Here is a 14,090-nt window from a genome sequence, read left to right as displayed (position 1 = left end):
TTTTCTTGCAACTCCTGTTGACACTCAACAGATCTTTGTTGCCAAAGTTGGACCCTGAATTTGTGAAATTCCACAGGAGCCATTTGGTAAAAAGAAACTTGCAAATGAACGTAGTGTGAACACCAGAGTAGCTTACAGTGCATCAATAGTGATAATCTCCATGGCTCAGCAGACAAAGAAAGTAGTGCTGCCCACAGAAACTCAAACTTCATCATCAGAAAATCCAAGTATAAAGAAGCCACTGTTTGAATAACAAGCAGTCACCAGGAAGTGTAGCAAGAAAACACAGCCGCCAAGACGCTGCCAGAATAAATAAAAAACAAAGATCTTGATGATTACGTTCTGTATATTTCTTTTTACTACTTTCAGTTTGATAAGACGTTCGCATGTAAGATGTTTTTACAAGCATAGCCATCAATGCCTGCCCTGCATGCATGCTGTTTCTCCCCCAGGAACCACTGATCGACCAGCTCCACCCAAACCTCGCCGTTCCCCAGTCCAGGAACCACCACAGCTTGTCCTACCCCCTCCCCTGTCCTCCCCTCCCATTGAACCCACAGACAGCAACTCCCCACAGAGAACCATGGAGGTGGAGGAAGCAGCTCCCCAGTGTAGGTGCCAGATGGACTGCCTCTCCTTTTCCTTCCCTCTTGACCTTTCTTTTCTTTCCCAGAAGCTGCTGTCCTTGTTTTCTAACTTTCATTTCATTTGTCCCAATCTTAATTTGCATTTTTGCAACTATCTTTAGTGCCAAACCTGTTTGTGCGCATGCGTGTGTGTGTGTATGTAAATACTGCACTCTGTCCTCACATGTTTTCGATCTCTCCATCAGCGACCAGGGGCAGCTGAGTTGTTAAGTGATACTGGGTCCATGTGAGGTCAAGGTGCTTCATATCTGTAAATGTCAACCTATGACCCTGTTATTTCTTCTGGGTCCAAAAGGTCAGGGCTGGGGTCAACACCAATCAACTGGAGTGCCTTTTATGTTACATTTGTACAGTACATGGGAGTATATTAGATGTATTATGGAAGAGATTGGTGAGGAATGCTGATCTGAATGTAAGCCACATGCAATGTTCCAGTGGTTCTGGAAACAAAGATTATATCCCTTTGCATTATGTTACCTTGCAAGATTTATAGTCTTGGTAGTTAAGTGTAACACACATCATGTTTATGTCCTCAATTTCTTTCTTTACTTTTAGGTTATCCCTGGATGTTGTTTAACTTGCCATTCCTGCCAAGTGCAATGTTCATGATCTTATAAATCATCTCAAATCTTATCTGTTCTTTTCTTTACACCCCACCCCCGCTCCCTTTTTTGTAGTGTACTGCTGTGGGCCTATGCGTCTGCGCTCCAAACACTCCTGAAGTCTTTCTTTGGCTTGACCCTTCCTTCATCCACCAATCGTTTTCCATCAGTCCTCTTTACTTATTCTTCACCCTTCTTTCTTCGGCTGGACCTCCTTCTGCTCCTCATTTCCTCCTATAATTGTTTTTAGATTTTTTTTGTTTGTTTGTGGCTACAGTCTCATTTATATTGTAATTTTTACTGTCTCATTTCTGTTATTTGCTTTCACTTGGTGTCAGCCACCTTATGACTACCTTTTTGCATCCCTACTTGTGAGGATTCAGATTTGATTCTGTTGAGGACACAACATGCTGCAAGTAAAAGCAAGTTGTTCTCTCCAATTTCACCCTTAAAGCACAGATTTTTTTGTTTGATTTTTTTTCTTTTGTATAAATGTATGTATATACTGTTGATGGTTTTGCATTTTACCTTGATCTGTTAGGGTTGTTATTGATTGTGCATGAGATCAGGGCTCAGTTAAAAATGGACACACAGAATGTGGTCAGAAGACTATACAATGGTAGATGAGCTAAAGCCTGAATGTATCAATTACAGTGTGATTGATGAGTGACATGCATGAGGCTATGAGGCAAGGCCATGGGATATCTATCAGCCAATATTTTGGTGATGTGATATCTGCAGATCAATAGTTGGACAGAGTATGTGCCTTTCCCTGTGCTTGGTGTTTTGAATTGGTTTAGAAGACTAGAGACCTGAATGTATACTGCCTTTGGCAATAATATGGAAAGGATGATTTATCAGTGACATGTCGACAGGTGGTGGTGGCTCATATATTATAAAGACAAAGTGTCTGAAGTAAAATACCTCTTCCCAAGGAGGGTTTATAACAATTAACTCAGATAAGAGATTGACACTACTCACTCATTTGTTTTAGATGTAGGTATTATTATAACAGCATATAATTGCATGAATGCTTCAGATTGCTGTTAAGAGTTTACAAACCGAGCAAAGGATTTTTTGGCTTCCACAGCAAGTCTAAATATATAATTTGGCTCTTAGGCTGAGAAGCTGTAAGAAACCTGGCCTTAACTGTGCCACAGAAATATAACTTGTTTACAATTTTGAGCACTATATTATTATATGCTTTTAAAGAAATGTAAAATGCTTTTTTTGTTTGGTCAACATGTCAGGGGATTGGAGCCCCTAATTTTACCATATGACTTGTTCTGTACTATATGAATGCAACTATTGTGGTGTCAAGAACAGAATCAGTTGAATTGTTTTTCAGCAAAGTAGAATGTTGATATGATGATGATCCATTTTTGGCTCTGATTACAGCAATGTTTTTTTTTTTTTTACAGTGATCACATTACTGTCAAATTTAATTTATCCTCTGCTACAGTAGCTCTAAGCTATTGATATATAATGCAAGTCTGTAGCCTAGTGACATGATGTGTACTTATTGAGCCTGTAGAGTTGTGAAAATGAACATGCAATTATCTCTAAAGGCCATGTGTGTCAAAAGACTGAAAAACAGTATATGTTTGAAAGATTTTTTTTTTTCAATTAAACAGTTGAACACTCAGTAACAAGGACTTTGGTGCAGGATTGTGCATGGATTGCCACAAAATAACATATCACAGTAGTGATTTGTTTGGGAATGGAGACACCTTTTTGTTTGGCTTTAACAGAAGCATGTGCCCACAGTCATATTGTGTTGAACTTGGTATGTGTGGATGTTTGCTTGTGTGTTTGCAGGCATATACTGTACGTGTGTAAACACATGACAGTGTGTGTATATGTGCAGTGTCTGTGCATATGTGTGTGTGTGTGTTTGTGTGTGTGCTGATTGTGGCTGTAGCTGGCATGGCTAAGCTGTTGCTGGGAAGGAGCTGGGAGGACAGCCCTGTGAGTCATCACCACATCTCCTGGAACTGACTGTTCTCTCCACACTATTAGGACCAGGCCCAAAACTGCAGAGACACACACACACACACACATAGTGAGACATACAGGAGCATGGTGCATGCACACGCTCACAGACACCTGGTATTATAAGCAAGGTCACTCACTGTTAAACTAATTTTAAAGAATTCCCCGTTGAGTTCCCAGTGCTCTGCATGCTGGTCGGGCTGCTGAAAACCTAACAAATGGTACATTGATTTTTATTCTCTTGGCCTAGAGTTCAATGAGATCAGTGACAGACTAAATAAGTTCTGCAAAACCCACAGGACTGACCAGAGCATGACTGTACTAAAGAGATGAGAGGGTATGAAGCAATACTATCTTTCACTGGAACCTAAAACAGTACTGTAAAAATCTAATTAAAAGAGTTTGTTTACAGAAAGTCCACCCACACATCATTAAAGCTGTTTTATCAAGCCACAAGTGGTTGTGCTTCAGGCTCATGTTTGTATATTTGGCTTGTGTTTTCTGGTTTGTGTGTGTGGTGTCAGAATGAATGTTGAAACTAAGGTAAATACTTCCTCTGTTTTTTTTCTCTACCTCCATCTCTTGCTCCTTGTGCTCGCTTTGCATCCTGTGCTTCTTTTCAAACAAGTGCCCTCATGATTTGTTGTGTTGTTTTTCTCGGTGTTTTCCCAGGTGTCAAAAGCCCCTTAAAGGTTTGTGGATTTGAGAAAAATAAAATAAGGCCTAAAGGTTTTTGAAAACTAATGCATGGTATTAAAAGTATTTGTATTCATCACTGCAAGACCTCTTCCCATCCAAGCATTAGCAGTTTGGTGATTATATATGATATCAAATTTTGACAAATATCATTTTCTATCCCAATACAATCCCATTCTAGTCCTTAGGTTCCACTAAACAACACCATAATTCATAAAACTCCTTTTTATTTGGACGTTGAAGTTGATTGTCGCTAACGGTTGCTAACAGTTAAAGGACAGTGATAACACCCAGCACTGATGTAAAGATCTTCCTCTATCCTCCCCCAGCCTGGCTCCACTCCATGCAGAGCTCCACAGCCAGTGGCCAGACCCCAGAAACTGAAACACCTGAGGAGGAGACTTTGTCCTTGGGTAGCAGCAGCAGTGGCAGTAGCCTGCCAGACCAGGGTTACGCCGCTTCAGAGGGCATGGCAGAGGGTGAGGACTCAGGCTTGGTTAGCTCCCCATCTGACACCCAACCCACATCCCCAGATGGGAGTTTGTCTCTGGATGGAAGTAGTGGAGGCAGAGGAGAGAGACTGCTTGGACCAGTACGGGAGAATTCCAGTGACAGTGATGAGGGATGTGCCACCTGGGGATCAAGTCACAGGTAGAGAGGATGTCATGGAAAGCAGATTGGGAATGAGTGGAAGAAAGGGTGGATGAAGGAATGGAAGGAAATGAAGTTATCAAGCATGCTGTGTATTTATAGTTGCATAATTAATTACACCAATCATTTGTGCAACAGGATGATTTAAGTCACATTCTAGATGGTGAGGCACATTAAGACACATGCATTGGTTTTGGTTTCTCATCCTAAGAGGATACGAATGACTCACAGTGTCTATGTTACCCAGTCATCTGTCTGACCTCATGCTTCCCAGTATATTCTCATCGCTCTCCCGACTCCCACCCATCTTATACTTCAAATCTTTCCCATTGCTGTCACCTTTTTTGAAATCCATTTTAACAGATCTTGGCTTTCTCACAGACAAGATAATGTATGTGCCATTCACCTTATTGTGGATTTTAGCCAGCCTAACCACTCGTAACTAAAACCTGCATGTAAATGGCTAGTTCCACTATTGCTCTTAGTGATCAAGTTTTGTTTCACACCTGCATTTTCACCTGAAGAGAGAACCATCACTGTTTCAGACAACTCTAGAAGTCTCTCCACAGTTTTTAACTGTGCCAGCAGTAATAATCAAGAGCAGTTCCTCCCATGTGTTATATTTGAGTTATGGCCAAAGCTGGCACCCTCTACTCTTAGTGCTGAGACTTAATAGTTATGGTTCTAGGCCCTTATTCAAAGGCCTTTGTGGGAAATGAATGCTGCCCCAGATCACTTTTCACCCTTTAAGTTGTTGTGAAATGTGTATGGTAATGTGCTCAGACTAGCGATCCTGGATCAATGATCTTACTCAGAGACACTTTATGAATCCAGGGCCTGGCCTGATGCTGCTGGCTCCTCAGTATTCCAGGAAAGCACTATAACCCTGTTTTCTCAGAATTGTTGAGGAAAAGAGGGCCAGTCCAAGTCTCTTAGAAGACAAATTCTATTTGGTTTGGCCTTCTTGTTGCAATTTGTTATGGCTAATACGCCAGTAACTCATGAGAATGCTCTGTTGAACCCTTGAAGGGAGCGAAGGAAGTTTGAACTGTGGTAATAATATCTTTACAGCTGCATGTTTCAAAGACAGCAGGCTCCAATGAAAATAAAATTCAACTTTGAACAAGCAAAAAATATTTAAAACTAACTAACAATTTGTTTTCTTTCCCGTACTATTGAACTGCATTTACCCTTTTGGTTTCTGAGGCAGATTAGTAACGGGAAGGGTGTTGGATGTGACACCATCATCAAATAAACGGTTCATAACAGCTGTTTGGTAGTGACTGGATGATGGGGTGCACTGTATCATGACTTTTTGCACGTACAAATGTCATGGGACTGTGTGTGTGTGTGTGTGTGTGTGTGTGTGTGTGTGTGTGTGTATGTGTGCAGATGTTTTTTTGACACTTATTTTTATGTATCATTCTCAGACACAATGACATCAGCCCACAGGCAAAGTCAGGCAGGTTAAAGGACAGCTATGAAGAGGATCGAGAACTCACAGCCCAGCTCCATCAGACTTTGGCAGATTTTGAAGCAGACCTTGCAGGTGAGGCACCATGTCACAGATCACTGTCGAGCTATTGTTAGCTATTGTTCAGTAAAGGATTAAACCTTTTAACCATCATAACACTAAAAAAGTGAATGGATGTATCTCATCAGGCTGCCTTGTACATTTGTTATATACCCGTAGTAGATAGTATAAAATCAAAATCAAAATGTGCCCAAAGTACCACAGTATTACATATTAACCAAGTTCAATTTTCTCCTTTCATCTGTTCCCCTTCTCCAAACCACATAGATATAGTCTCAGCAAAGGAGGCTTCCTACACTATGTCCACAGAGAGTAATGAGGTGCCGGTGTCTGTAGTAGACATGGATGTGCCAGTCACAGCCATAGATGAAGTGCTGGAGGACTATGGATCTAATGTTGTAGAATATGATGCAAAGTTACTTATCAGGACTGAGTCAGCTCACAGCAAAGGTAGGAAGAAAACATTTCATAGATACAACAAATCATACAGAAGCTGTTATGTGATTTATTTATATATTAAACTGACTCTTTCTTACCCCATTTTATCACAGGTCCAAGCGGTGCTGTGGAGCTACAGAACAAAAACAACAATGCTTGTACAGCTGCTGATGGTAATAAAAGCAGCAGTACAAATACTACGCAGCCTTCTCGACCTGAGCAGCATAAGAAGTCACTGGAGAAGTCTGTAGGTGATAAAAAGGAAGAAAAGATATTAGAGACAAAAGTTGAAGCGATGACTATCACTGATACTAACAGTTTGAAAGAGGATAAACAAAGAACATCAGCAGTGAAATCTAATGTTGAGACACAGAAACACAGCAAGAACACTCAGATCAAACTTGATCCTGTGAAGAGTAACGCTCAGTGTTTCCAAGAGAAGAAACCTGTTCTGCCACCAACCAGTCAGAGATTAACGTCTACAGAAAGAGATGAAGAGAGACACAGAGTTTACCAAAATAACTCCAGCTCTAGTACTTCACACAGTAAAATCACTCACAATGTTACATCACGCTTTGGTATGAAAACTTTCACCGTGGTTCCTCCCAAACACTCTGTCATGCATGCTGCTGTGGAAAAGCCAGCATCAACTGTCGGTGCCATTAAGATTGACGAGCAAGGAAATATGGTAAAAACGGGTATCTCCCACAACAAAGTTGGTGGTTCATCAGAGTCGGGGAGTAATTGCAGCGAGGGGTCTCCCCTTCTTGGAAAAGCCAAAGCTTTTTGGAGCTCAAATGAAAAACAAGAAAGCGCTGTTCCCCAGAGCAAAGGTCTGATTGACAAGGCTAAGGAGAGCACAGATGACATGAAAAGTACTCACACTGCAGTATCAAAAACTATGTTGAAGACCAGTAACGCAGAGGACCTGAAAACGACACAGAGTACCCTTAATAAACCTGCAGAGAGAGCCCAGCCTAAAGAGGGCGTTAAAGAAGAAGTTAATGAACCAGTGAAAGACGTCAAAGTTGCAAAAGAGGAACGGGTAGAAGTGGAGAGCAAGATTTCAGTGTCCAAAAATGCTCAGCAGCCAAGTAATAGACCTACCCTTACCCCTCCTCTCCTTCCAGACCTGAAAAGAGACCTGTCCTTCCTCAAACCATCCAGGCGAACCTCAAGCCAGTACGTAGCATCTGCCATCACTAAATACACCCCAAAGACCTCAGCTAAACCCAACTTCATCCCTTACACCCCTGAATCCTCTGCTCCATTAAAAACACAGAGTACAAGCTTCCAGAGATCGGGTCGGTCCATACAAGTGAATCCACACCAATCTTCCATGACATCTCTGTCAGATAATAAGGAAAATGATTCTGGTTCTAAACCTCCTGGTCCTAAGAGGTCTATGAGCTACCCTGAGTATGTGTCGGATAGCGAGAGAGATTTTGGAGAAGTGAGACAGGACAGGGGAGGATTTGGAAATTGTGTTGGATCCACCAAAGGAAGCTCTAATACGCTAGGAACAGCAACAGCCAAGTATACTCAGTCCAGTGGCCCCACCCAAATAAATGTGACCGCCAGCAATGACAGAGACAATATTAAACATATTCAGGGCAGAAGTCCCAGCCCTTCACAAAGCAGTCCTCTACAGTCATCTACCAAACCACCCACAGCCCCCAAGACTGTATCCCAAGGACAGACAAGTGTAAGTAAAATCTGTATCATAAATATTTCATGTTATGGGTGTGAATTTTTTTTTACTGCAAAGCTGTTACTGTATATTACAGTGCACTAAATACTCCACATCTTGTCTCCAGAATACGAGGGACATGAGCAAGGCAGCTACCCATCTAACACCTGATGCAAAACCAGAACCTTCAGTTACCGCAGCAGATAGTGGTATGGTACCTGGGCCTCTGCCAGTGACAGTGTTTGGGCCAGTTAAAACGTTCAGACCAGTGATCTGTAAATCTGTTGAGAAAGAGACATCTCTGCACAGCAGCCTGATGGAGGCAATCCAGACAGGTGGAGGCAAGGACAGGCTCAAGAAGGTGAAATTAAGATAAACATATTGTATGCATGTGGGTGGGGGACGGATGGACGGTCTCTACCAGTAATAAATATACACTACATTCTTAATTTTACACTATCTATTAAGTGTTTGATTTTCCTCCTCTAATTTCATTATTAGATATCCACCTCTGGTCCCAGCAACTTGAAGAAACCCTCTTATGCTGAGGAGGAGAATGAGAGGTCTGCTCTTCTGGCTGCCATTAGAGGTCAGAGCAACTCCGGAAGGCTGAGGAAGGTAAAGTACTCTTCAGGCTATTTCTGCAATATCACTGTGCTGTCTGTCAATATCAAAGCAGTGGTAGGGAGATAAAACCGAGCCCTAAAGAGTAATGGAATGATTAATTGTTCGTTATAACAATGAGTGTACTATCCACTTTCTCCTTGAATGAACCTTATGTATCCACAATCATCCTCAAATGAATGTTCATGCACGACTTTCCTCTTTAACTCCTTTTAGGAGTTTTAGGGATGGCATTATTGCTCAGTTGGTCCACTACTGACTGTCCAGACTTAAATATCTCAACTAATAGGATTGCCATGAAATTTTGTACAGTCATTCATGTTCCCTAGAAGGATGAATCCTAATGACTTGGTGATCCTTTGACTTTTCCTCATCTAGCACCACCATCAAGTTGATTGTTTTTTCTTTGGTTACCTTAAAACTTATGACATTCCCATCAGCTTCTGATGTTCTTTGTGTTTAATTCCAATTAGCAAATGTTGGCATGCTAACACACTAAACCAAGATGGTGACCATGGTAAACATTAGCTAAACATAAGTATGTTAACATTGTCATTGTTAGCATTTTGCCAAGCTAACACTATTATTTACAGTAGTACGGCTTTATAGAGCTGCTAGCGTGGCTGTAGACTTTTAATCTTGTTGACACAAAGCAAACAAAGAGGTGTACTTATTGTAATTATATGCAGCAAAAATATATGTTAAAGGGGAAATGCGAATGTGAAACTCTTTGTGTTGTTAGCTAGTTGGCAGTTCACAGAACCATGCATGAACCATGTTATGCAAGCATGGGTGTCTATTTCCATCCCTATGTGTGGACTGTGCACTGTGGTTTGCTGTCATGTAAGGACCCATGTGGAATGAAAGGGGCAGGAAACGTGCTGCTGTAGCCGAAACATCTGCGGTTCTCTTCTGGAGGTTCCTCTCCAGAAGTGGAATCTGTGGAATGCTGCATGACTAAATCGGACTCAAAAACTTTGTGCTTCTCAAAAAAGTACATAAATAAATAAAACTAAAAAAATACATACATGTAAATTACGTAAAAATACATGAGATAAATGATAATTAAAAAGATAATATAAATTTGAATGTGTATAGAATAAAATGCAAAAATATTGGAACAGAAAAGGTTATGCATGAAATTAGTTTGTTTAGAAGTTTCTTTTTATATGATTTAAGGTTGGCGTTAGATGCATTTGTTAGGCCATGAGAGTAACTTCACATGCACAGACTGTATGATAGAGCAGCTGGTTCCCCACCTTTGTTTATTTGTCAGGAGTTACAATTGTCTCACTCCTTTTTCCCCAACAGACCAAATCTGAGGCTGCTGATGAGCTTGAGAAGTTCAGGAACGTGGCTTCTGAGGAGGAGAAAAGCACAGACCTTCCCTCCTCCTCCTCCACCTCTCCTCCCTCTTTGACCTGCACTTCTCCTGTCTTCACCCCACCACCACCACCACCCGTGTTTGCACCTCCACCTCCTCCCCCTGTCTTGCCACAGGGTAAACCTACCATTGTGGCACATCCAAGTGCTAACACCCCCATGAATCCTGGCTTGGCCAGAGAGGCTATGCTGGAGGCCATCCGCTCTGGATCTGCTGCTGAGAGGCTAAAAAAGGTACAAATACAGGAAAAGACAGCATCTGTTTACACATTGCTGTGAAAGTTGTTGTATAACTCTCTACACTCTTTAACTACTCTGCATTAGTACTGTTGGAATTTCAATTCCACAGTTGTTTCATGGAAACACAAAGATGAGAGTAACACCTAAATATCACACATATCCCTCTGGATGAAATTACATTAGGAGCTACTGGCTTCCAGCTTGGTATATGTCTCATCTGTTCTGTCTGCAGAACAGGAAAATACATAAACTGTTGAAGAAATGAAAAATAAAACAAAGATAGTCTGAGCAAATTAAAATTTAGCATTAGCACAGCAAGCGATGAATATCTTAATGATTTGATTTTGTGTGTGTGTGTTTATTTTTTTCATGAGACTTGAGAACAAGGCTGCATAATTTCACCCAGAGAGACTTCTTATCAAAGAAGAGAGGGAGGGAAAAAAGAGACAGAACAGATAAAGGCAAGAAAGCCAAAGACAACAACAGAAAAACATATGATTTGAACCAGTGTCCTCTTTCTACTCACATCTTTGGTCTGGTTTTCCATCAAAGGCAGAACCAAGCTCTCCTGTGGTGCAGCCGCTGGGAAAATGGAAATGAATTGCAGATTTTAAAATAGAAAGATTCATCTGACATCCATACTGTACTGCTGTAGGAACATTTTCAAGGAGATGAAGTTCACTTTTAGGCCAGCAGCTGTTTAAAATTTTTTGCATGATTATTTTCGCATCATTTAAACCAGACAGGAACAATAGCAAAGAATGAATAGTGCAAGGAGGAGGAAAATAATCAGAGAATTGTTGACCACATCTCTTTCAGAACTGATGAGGCACAAAATTTACTAACTCTGTTTAGGTTTGTCTGTTCAATTAAGGCATTTTCTTTGTTTCTTCATCCATTTAGACGCTCCCACAAAACCACAGAACCTGATATTTTCTTTCCAGCATGCCATGAACTATTATTCCTGCCATTACCAGAGTGGAGAAATACAAACATGACATGTTGTGTCTGTTTTAACTAGGTCGCGGCGCCCACAAAGACAGTCCAAGTGAATGGCAGACTGGGAACAATCCAAGCAACCTCCTCAACAGTCCCTCAGAAATAAGTGGGGAAGCCTACATCACTGCAACAAGAAATAATTTATCAAATTCCATCATAGTTTTTGTTTTTTGGCCACTGTGCTTTTGAAACAGACATTTGGAAAACTGGGCTGAGTCATATTTTGAGTGAATGTTATTTGAAAGTTTGAGGGAAAAGCTGATGGATGACACAAATAATTCTACATGCTATCTAGATTAAAAGAATATTCAAGAAGTGCTTCACAGCTGGCTGCCAGTCTGGGGCCTCATGCTTAAACTAATGCAGCAAGGCGGGAGACTGTTATTTTTACTCATATTCTCCACTGTAAGCATTTCTTTATACAAGAGGAATGTTGCTCTGTTAGTAGCCAAACACCTGCAACATCTGCCCAATAAAGTTGTCAGAGGTGAAAGGTTTGCAGTTAATTCCACTCATAATATCAGCTTCTAACAATAGCTTGCTGGAAATTGTTTGTGTCCATCTTTATAGCGTATCGCTGTTCCTAAACATATCTTGCACTCTGTACTTGAATTCAGTAGTTTTAACCAGAGCGTTGTACAAAATGTGTGCCAATGAAAGAAGAATATTTGAAATTTAAAAAGTTTAAATGCTATTTCCAGATCATATTTTTTGTTCTGATCTTTTTTATTTGCTTTTACCATAGTTAAGATATGGATGCCTTATACTGTTGCTCAGTCAGTGTTATGTATATGATGTTTTCTGTAAAAAAATATATATGGTAAGTTGGAGGTGATAATGTTTCCAGATTTGGATTATTTAATATTTGTTTAACAAATTAAGATCATTGAAAAGTGAAATACACTTAAGAAAACAATGGATAGATCCATTGACAATGTTTGTTGTTGTTGTTGTTGTTGTTTTTTAAAGTGCATTATTTTACTCAGATCTGGTTCATAATGCCAACTTCTACAGTTCTTGACTAAGAGGAGGAGTAAAATGGTGGTGCCTGACTTGTGCCTGTTAGCTCATGATGCTCCTGTTTTGGCCCCTAACCTTAATTTGTGCTGCTGTTTAAAACTTAAAGAGATTGTCATACATGTACAAGGTCAGCACCCTGCAGAAACTTCTATTTGCATAGTGGCAATATAACTGACCATGCATTTGATGCTTGATATATTACATACTGTATATAAAGAGATCACTGTTATAGAAGCATATGAATGGTGGATGCCACCATGAGCAAAGAGATAAGTTCATTAATCAGCAGAATGTAATGGCTACAAAACCAGCAGTTGTAATAATGCTGTAGGAAAGCAGTAGTTCAGGGTATCTGTGGCCTTGATTTAGGAAAGTATTATTGCATTTCATTCCTCTACTCTGAATGTAAAGTTTACATTATAGAGTAGCTCTGACTGATTTATGGAGAGTGGACTGCTGCCATTAAATGGTACAGTTATGGATGCGTATGTATGTGCTGAATAATCTTTAGAATGAAAACCGAAATGATAAAACTTAAAGCATCCATGTTCAGGTGTAAATGCTAGCTGCTGTGTAATATGATATATATTTGAGTAAAGGGAGTTGAATTCCTAGTTTTATAGATATATTATTAATTTATGCTCAGTTTCAACACTCAAAACATTTTTTTTTACTGTTATATGTTTTAACCTGAGAGTGAAAACATTAAGAGCTTTTTTTTTTTTAAATTCTCTAACTAGAAGTTATTTCATTTCTGCTAGTTTAATTTACACACAATAGCCTACAGCACATTGTAGCATTGTATATTTTGTAAACTAAAGGAAGATCATCGCAGTGATAGACTTGATTTAAATCTTTGATAGAAATCTATTTCACTGATTGCTTGAGAATTTTATAAGCTATTGCTTTTTAAGTTTTAAGTGCACATTGTTTTGTTTTTGTTTTTTGGTGGGAAGGTTGCACAATTATTTTTGTCTACCCAATTTTTGATTCAATAAATAATTTTGTAATCAAGTGAAAACAGACCTCTTTTTGAATGTCTTTCTTTGTTGAAATTGTTCATATCTAAAAGAGTCATACCTGTATTGTAGCCGCCTTCCTGAAGAATTTGCATTTTCCCTCTAAAATAGCAATTAGACTTGTTTGTTTGCTTCACCAGATGGTCGTATGAACCTTGCCCTGGAAAGCATCACTCTGATGCGCCTGTGCCATTCCCAACACTGTGGTTGCCTGTATACTGTGGTCATCCTGCTGTCCTTATGAAATATATTGTAACCTCTCTCTCTCACCCTGTCTGTCACTGCCACACCACAGATGAGATACTATTCCAGGCAGCAGCTCATGGCCCTGACTCATCACAATGTGGTCACACAAAATGACTCTCACAGAACTTGCACCTAACCTGCATTCCTGATTCCTGAAACACTCATCGCCCCTCCACCTCCCCCCACACCCCCGAGATGCTGCTGAATGATGCAAATATCCTTATTAGTTGCAAAATCACAGGGAAAGACACAGTGTAGATGCAGACATTTGTAGAGAAGTGATAATTATTGTAACAGAGGATATATTGT

At 40.1% G+C, this 14,090-nt stretch overlaps 1 protein-coding gene across 6 annotated transcripts in view; it reads left to right on the top strand.

Annotated features, from left to right (window-relative positions):
• The window catches only part of cobl (cordon-bleu WH2 repeat protein), a 65,687-nt gene extending 52,146 nt beyond the window's left edge, over positions 1-13,541 (top strand). For 5 of the 6 annotated variants that reach the window (XM_044359674.1, XM_044359672.1, XM_044359673.1 and 2 more), the window contains 9 exons: positions 453-611; positions 4,267-4,588; positions 6,019-6,137; positions 6,390-6,572; positions 6,674-8,265; positions 8,378-8,611; positions 8,752-8,868; positions 10,186-10,491; positions 11,519-13,541. In XM_044359674.1, the coding sequence (XP_044215609.1) occupies positions 453-611; positions 4,267-4,588; positions 6,019-6,137; positions 6,390-6,572; positions 6,674-8,265; positions 8,378-8,611; positions 8,752-8,868; positions 10,186-10,491; positions 11,519-11,602 (3,116 nt within the window). In that variant the 3' untranslated portion in view covers positions 11,603-13,541. The remainder of the gene's footprint in view (positions 1-452; positions 612-4,266; positions 4,589-6,018; positions 6,138-6,389; positions 6,573-6,673; positions 8,266-8,377; positions 8,612-8,751; positions 8,869-10,185; positions 10,492-11,518) is intronic. The other variant, XM_044359675.1, reaches the window with a different exon arrangement.
• Positions 13,542-14,090: the final 549 nt, after the last annotated feature.

Source organism: Thunnus albacares, chromosome 8 (assembly GCF_914725855.1).
Source record: "Thunnus albacares chromosome 8, fThuAlb1.1, whole genome shotgun sequence".
Lineage (NCBI taxonomy): Eukaryota > Metazoa > Chordata > Actinopteri > Scombriformes > Scombridae > Thunnus > Thunnus albacares.
This window is presented reverse-complemented; position numbering and strand designations above follow the sequence as displayed.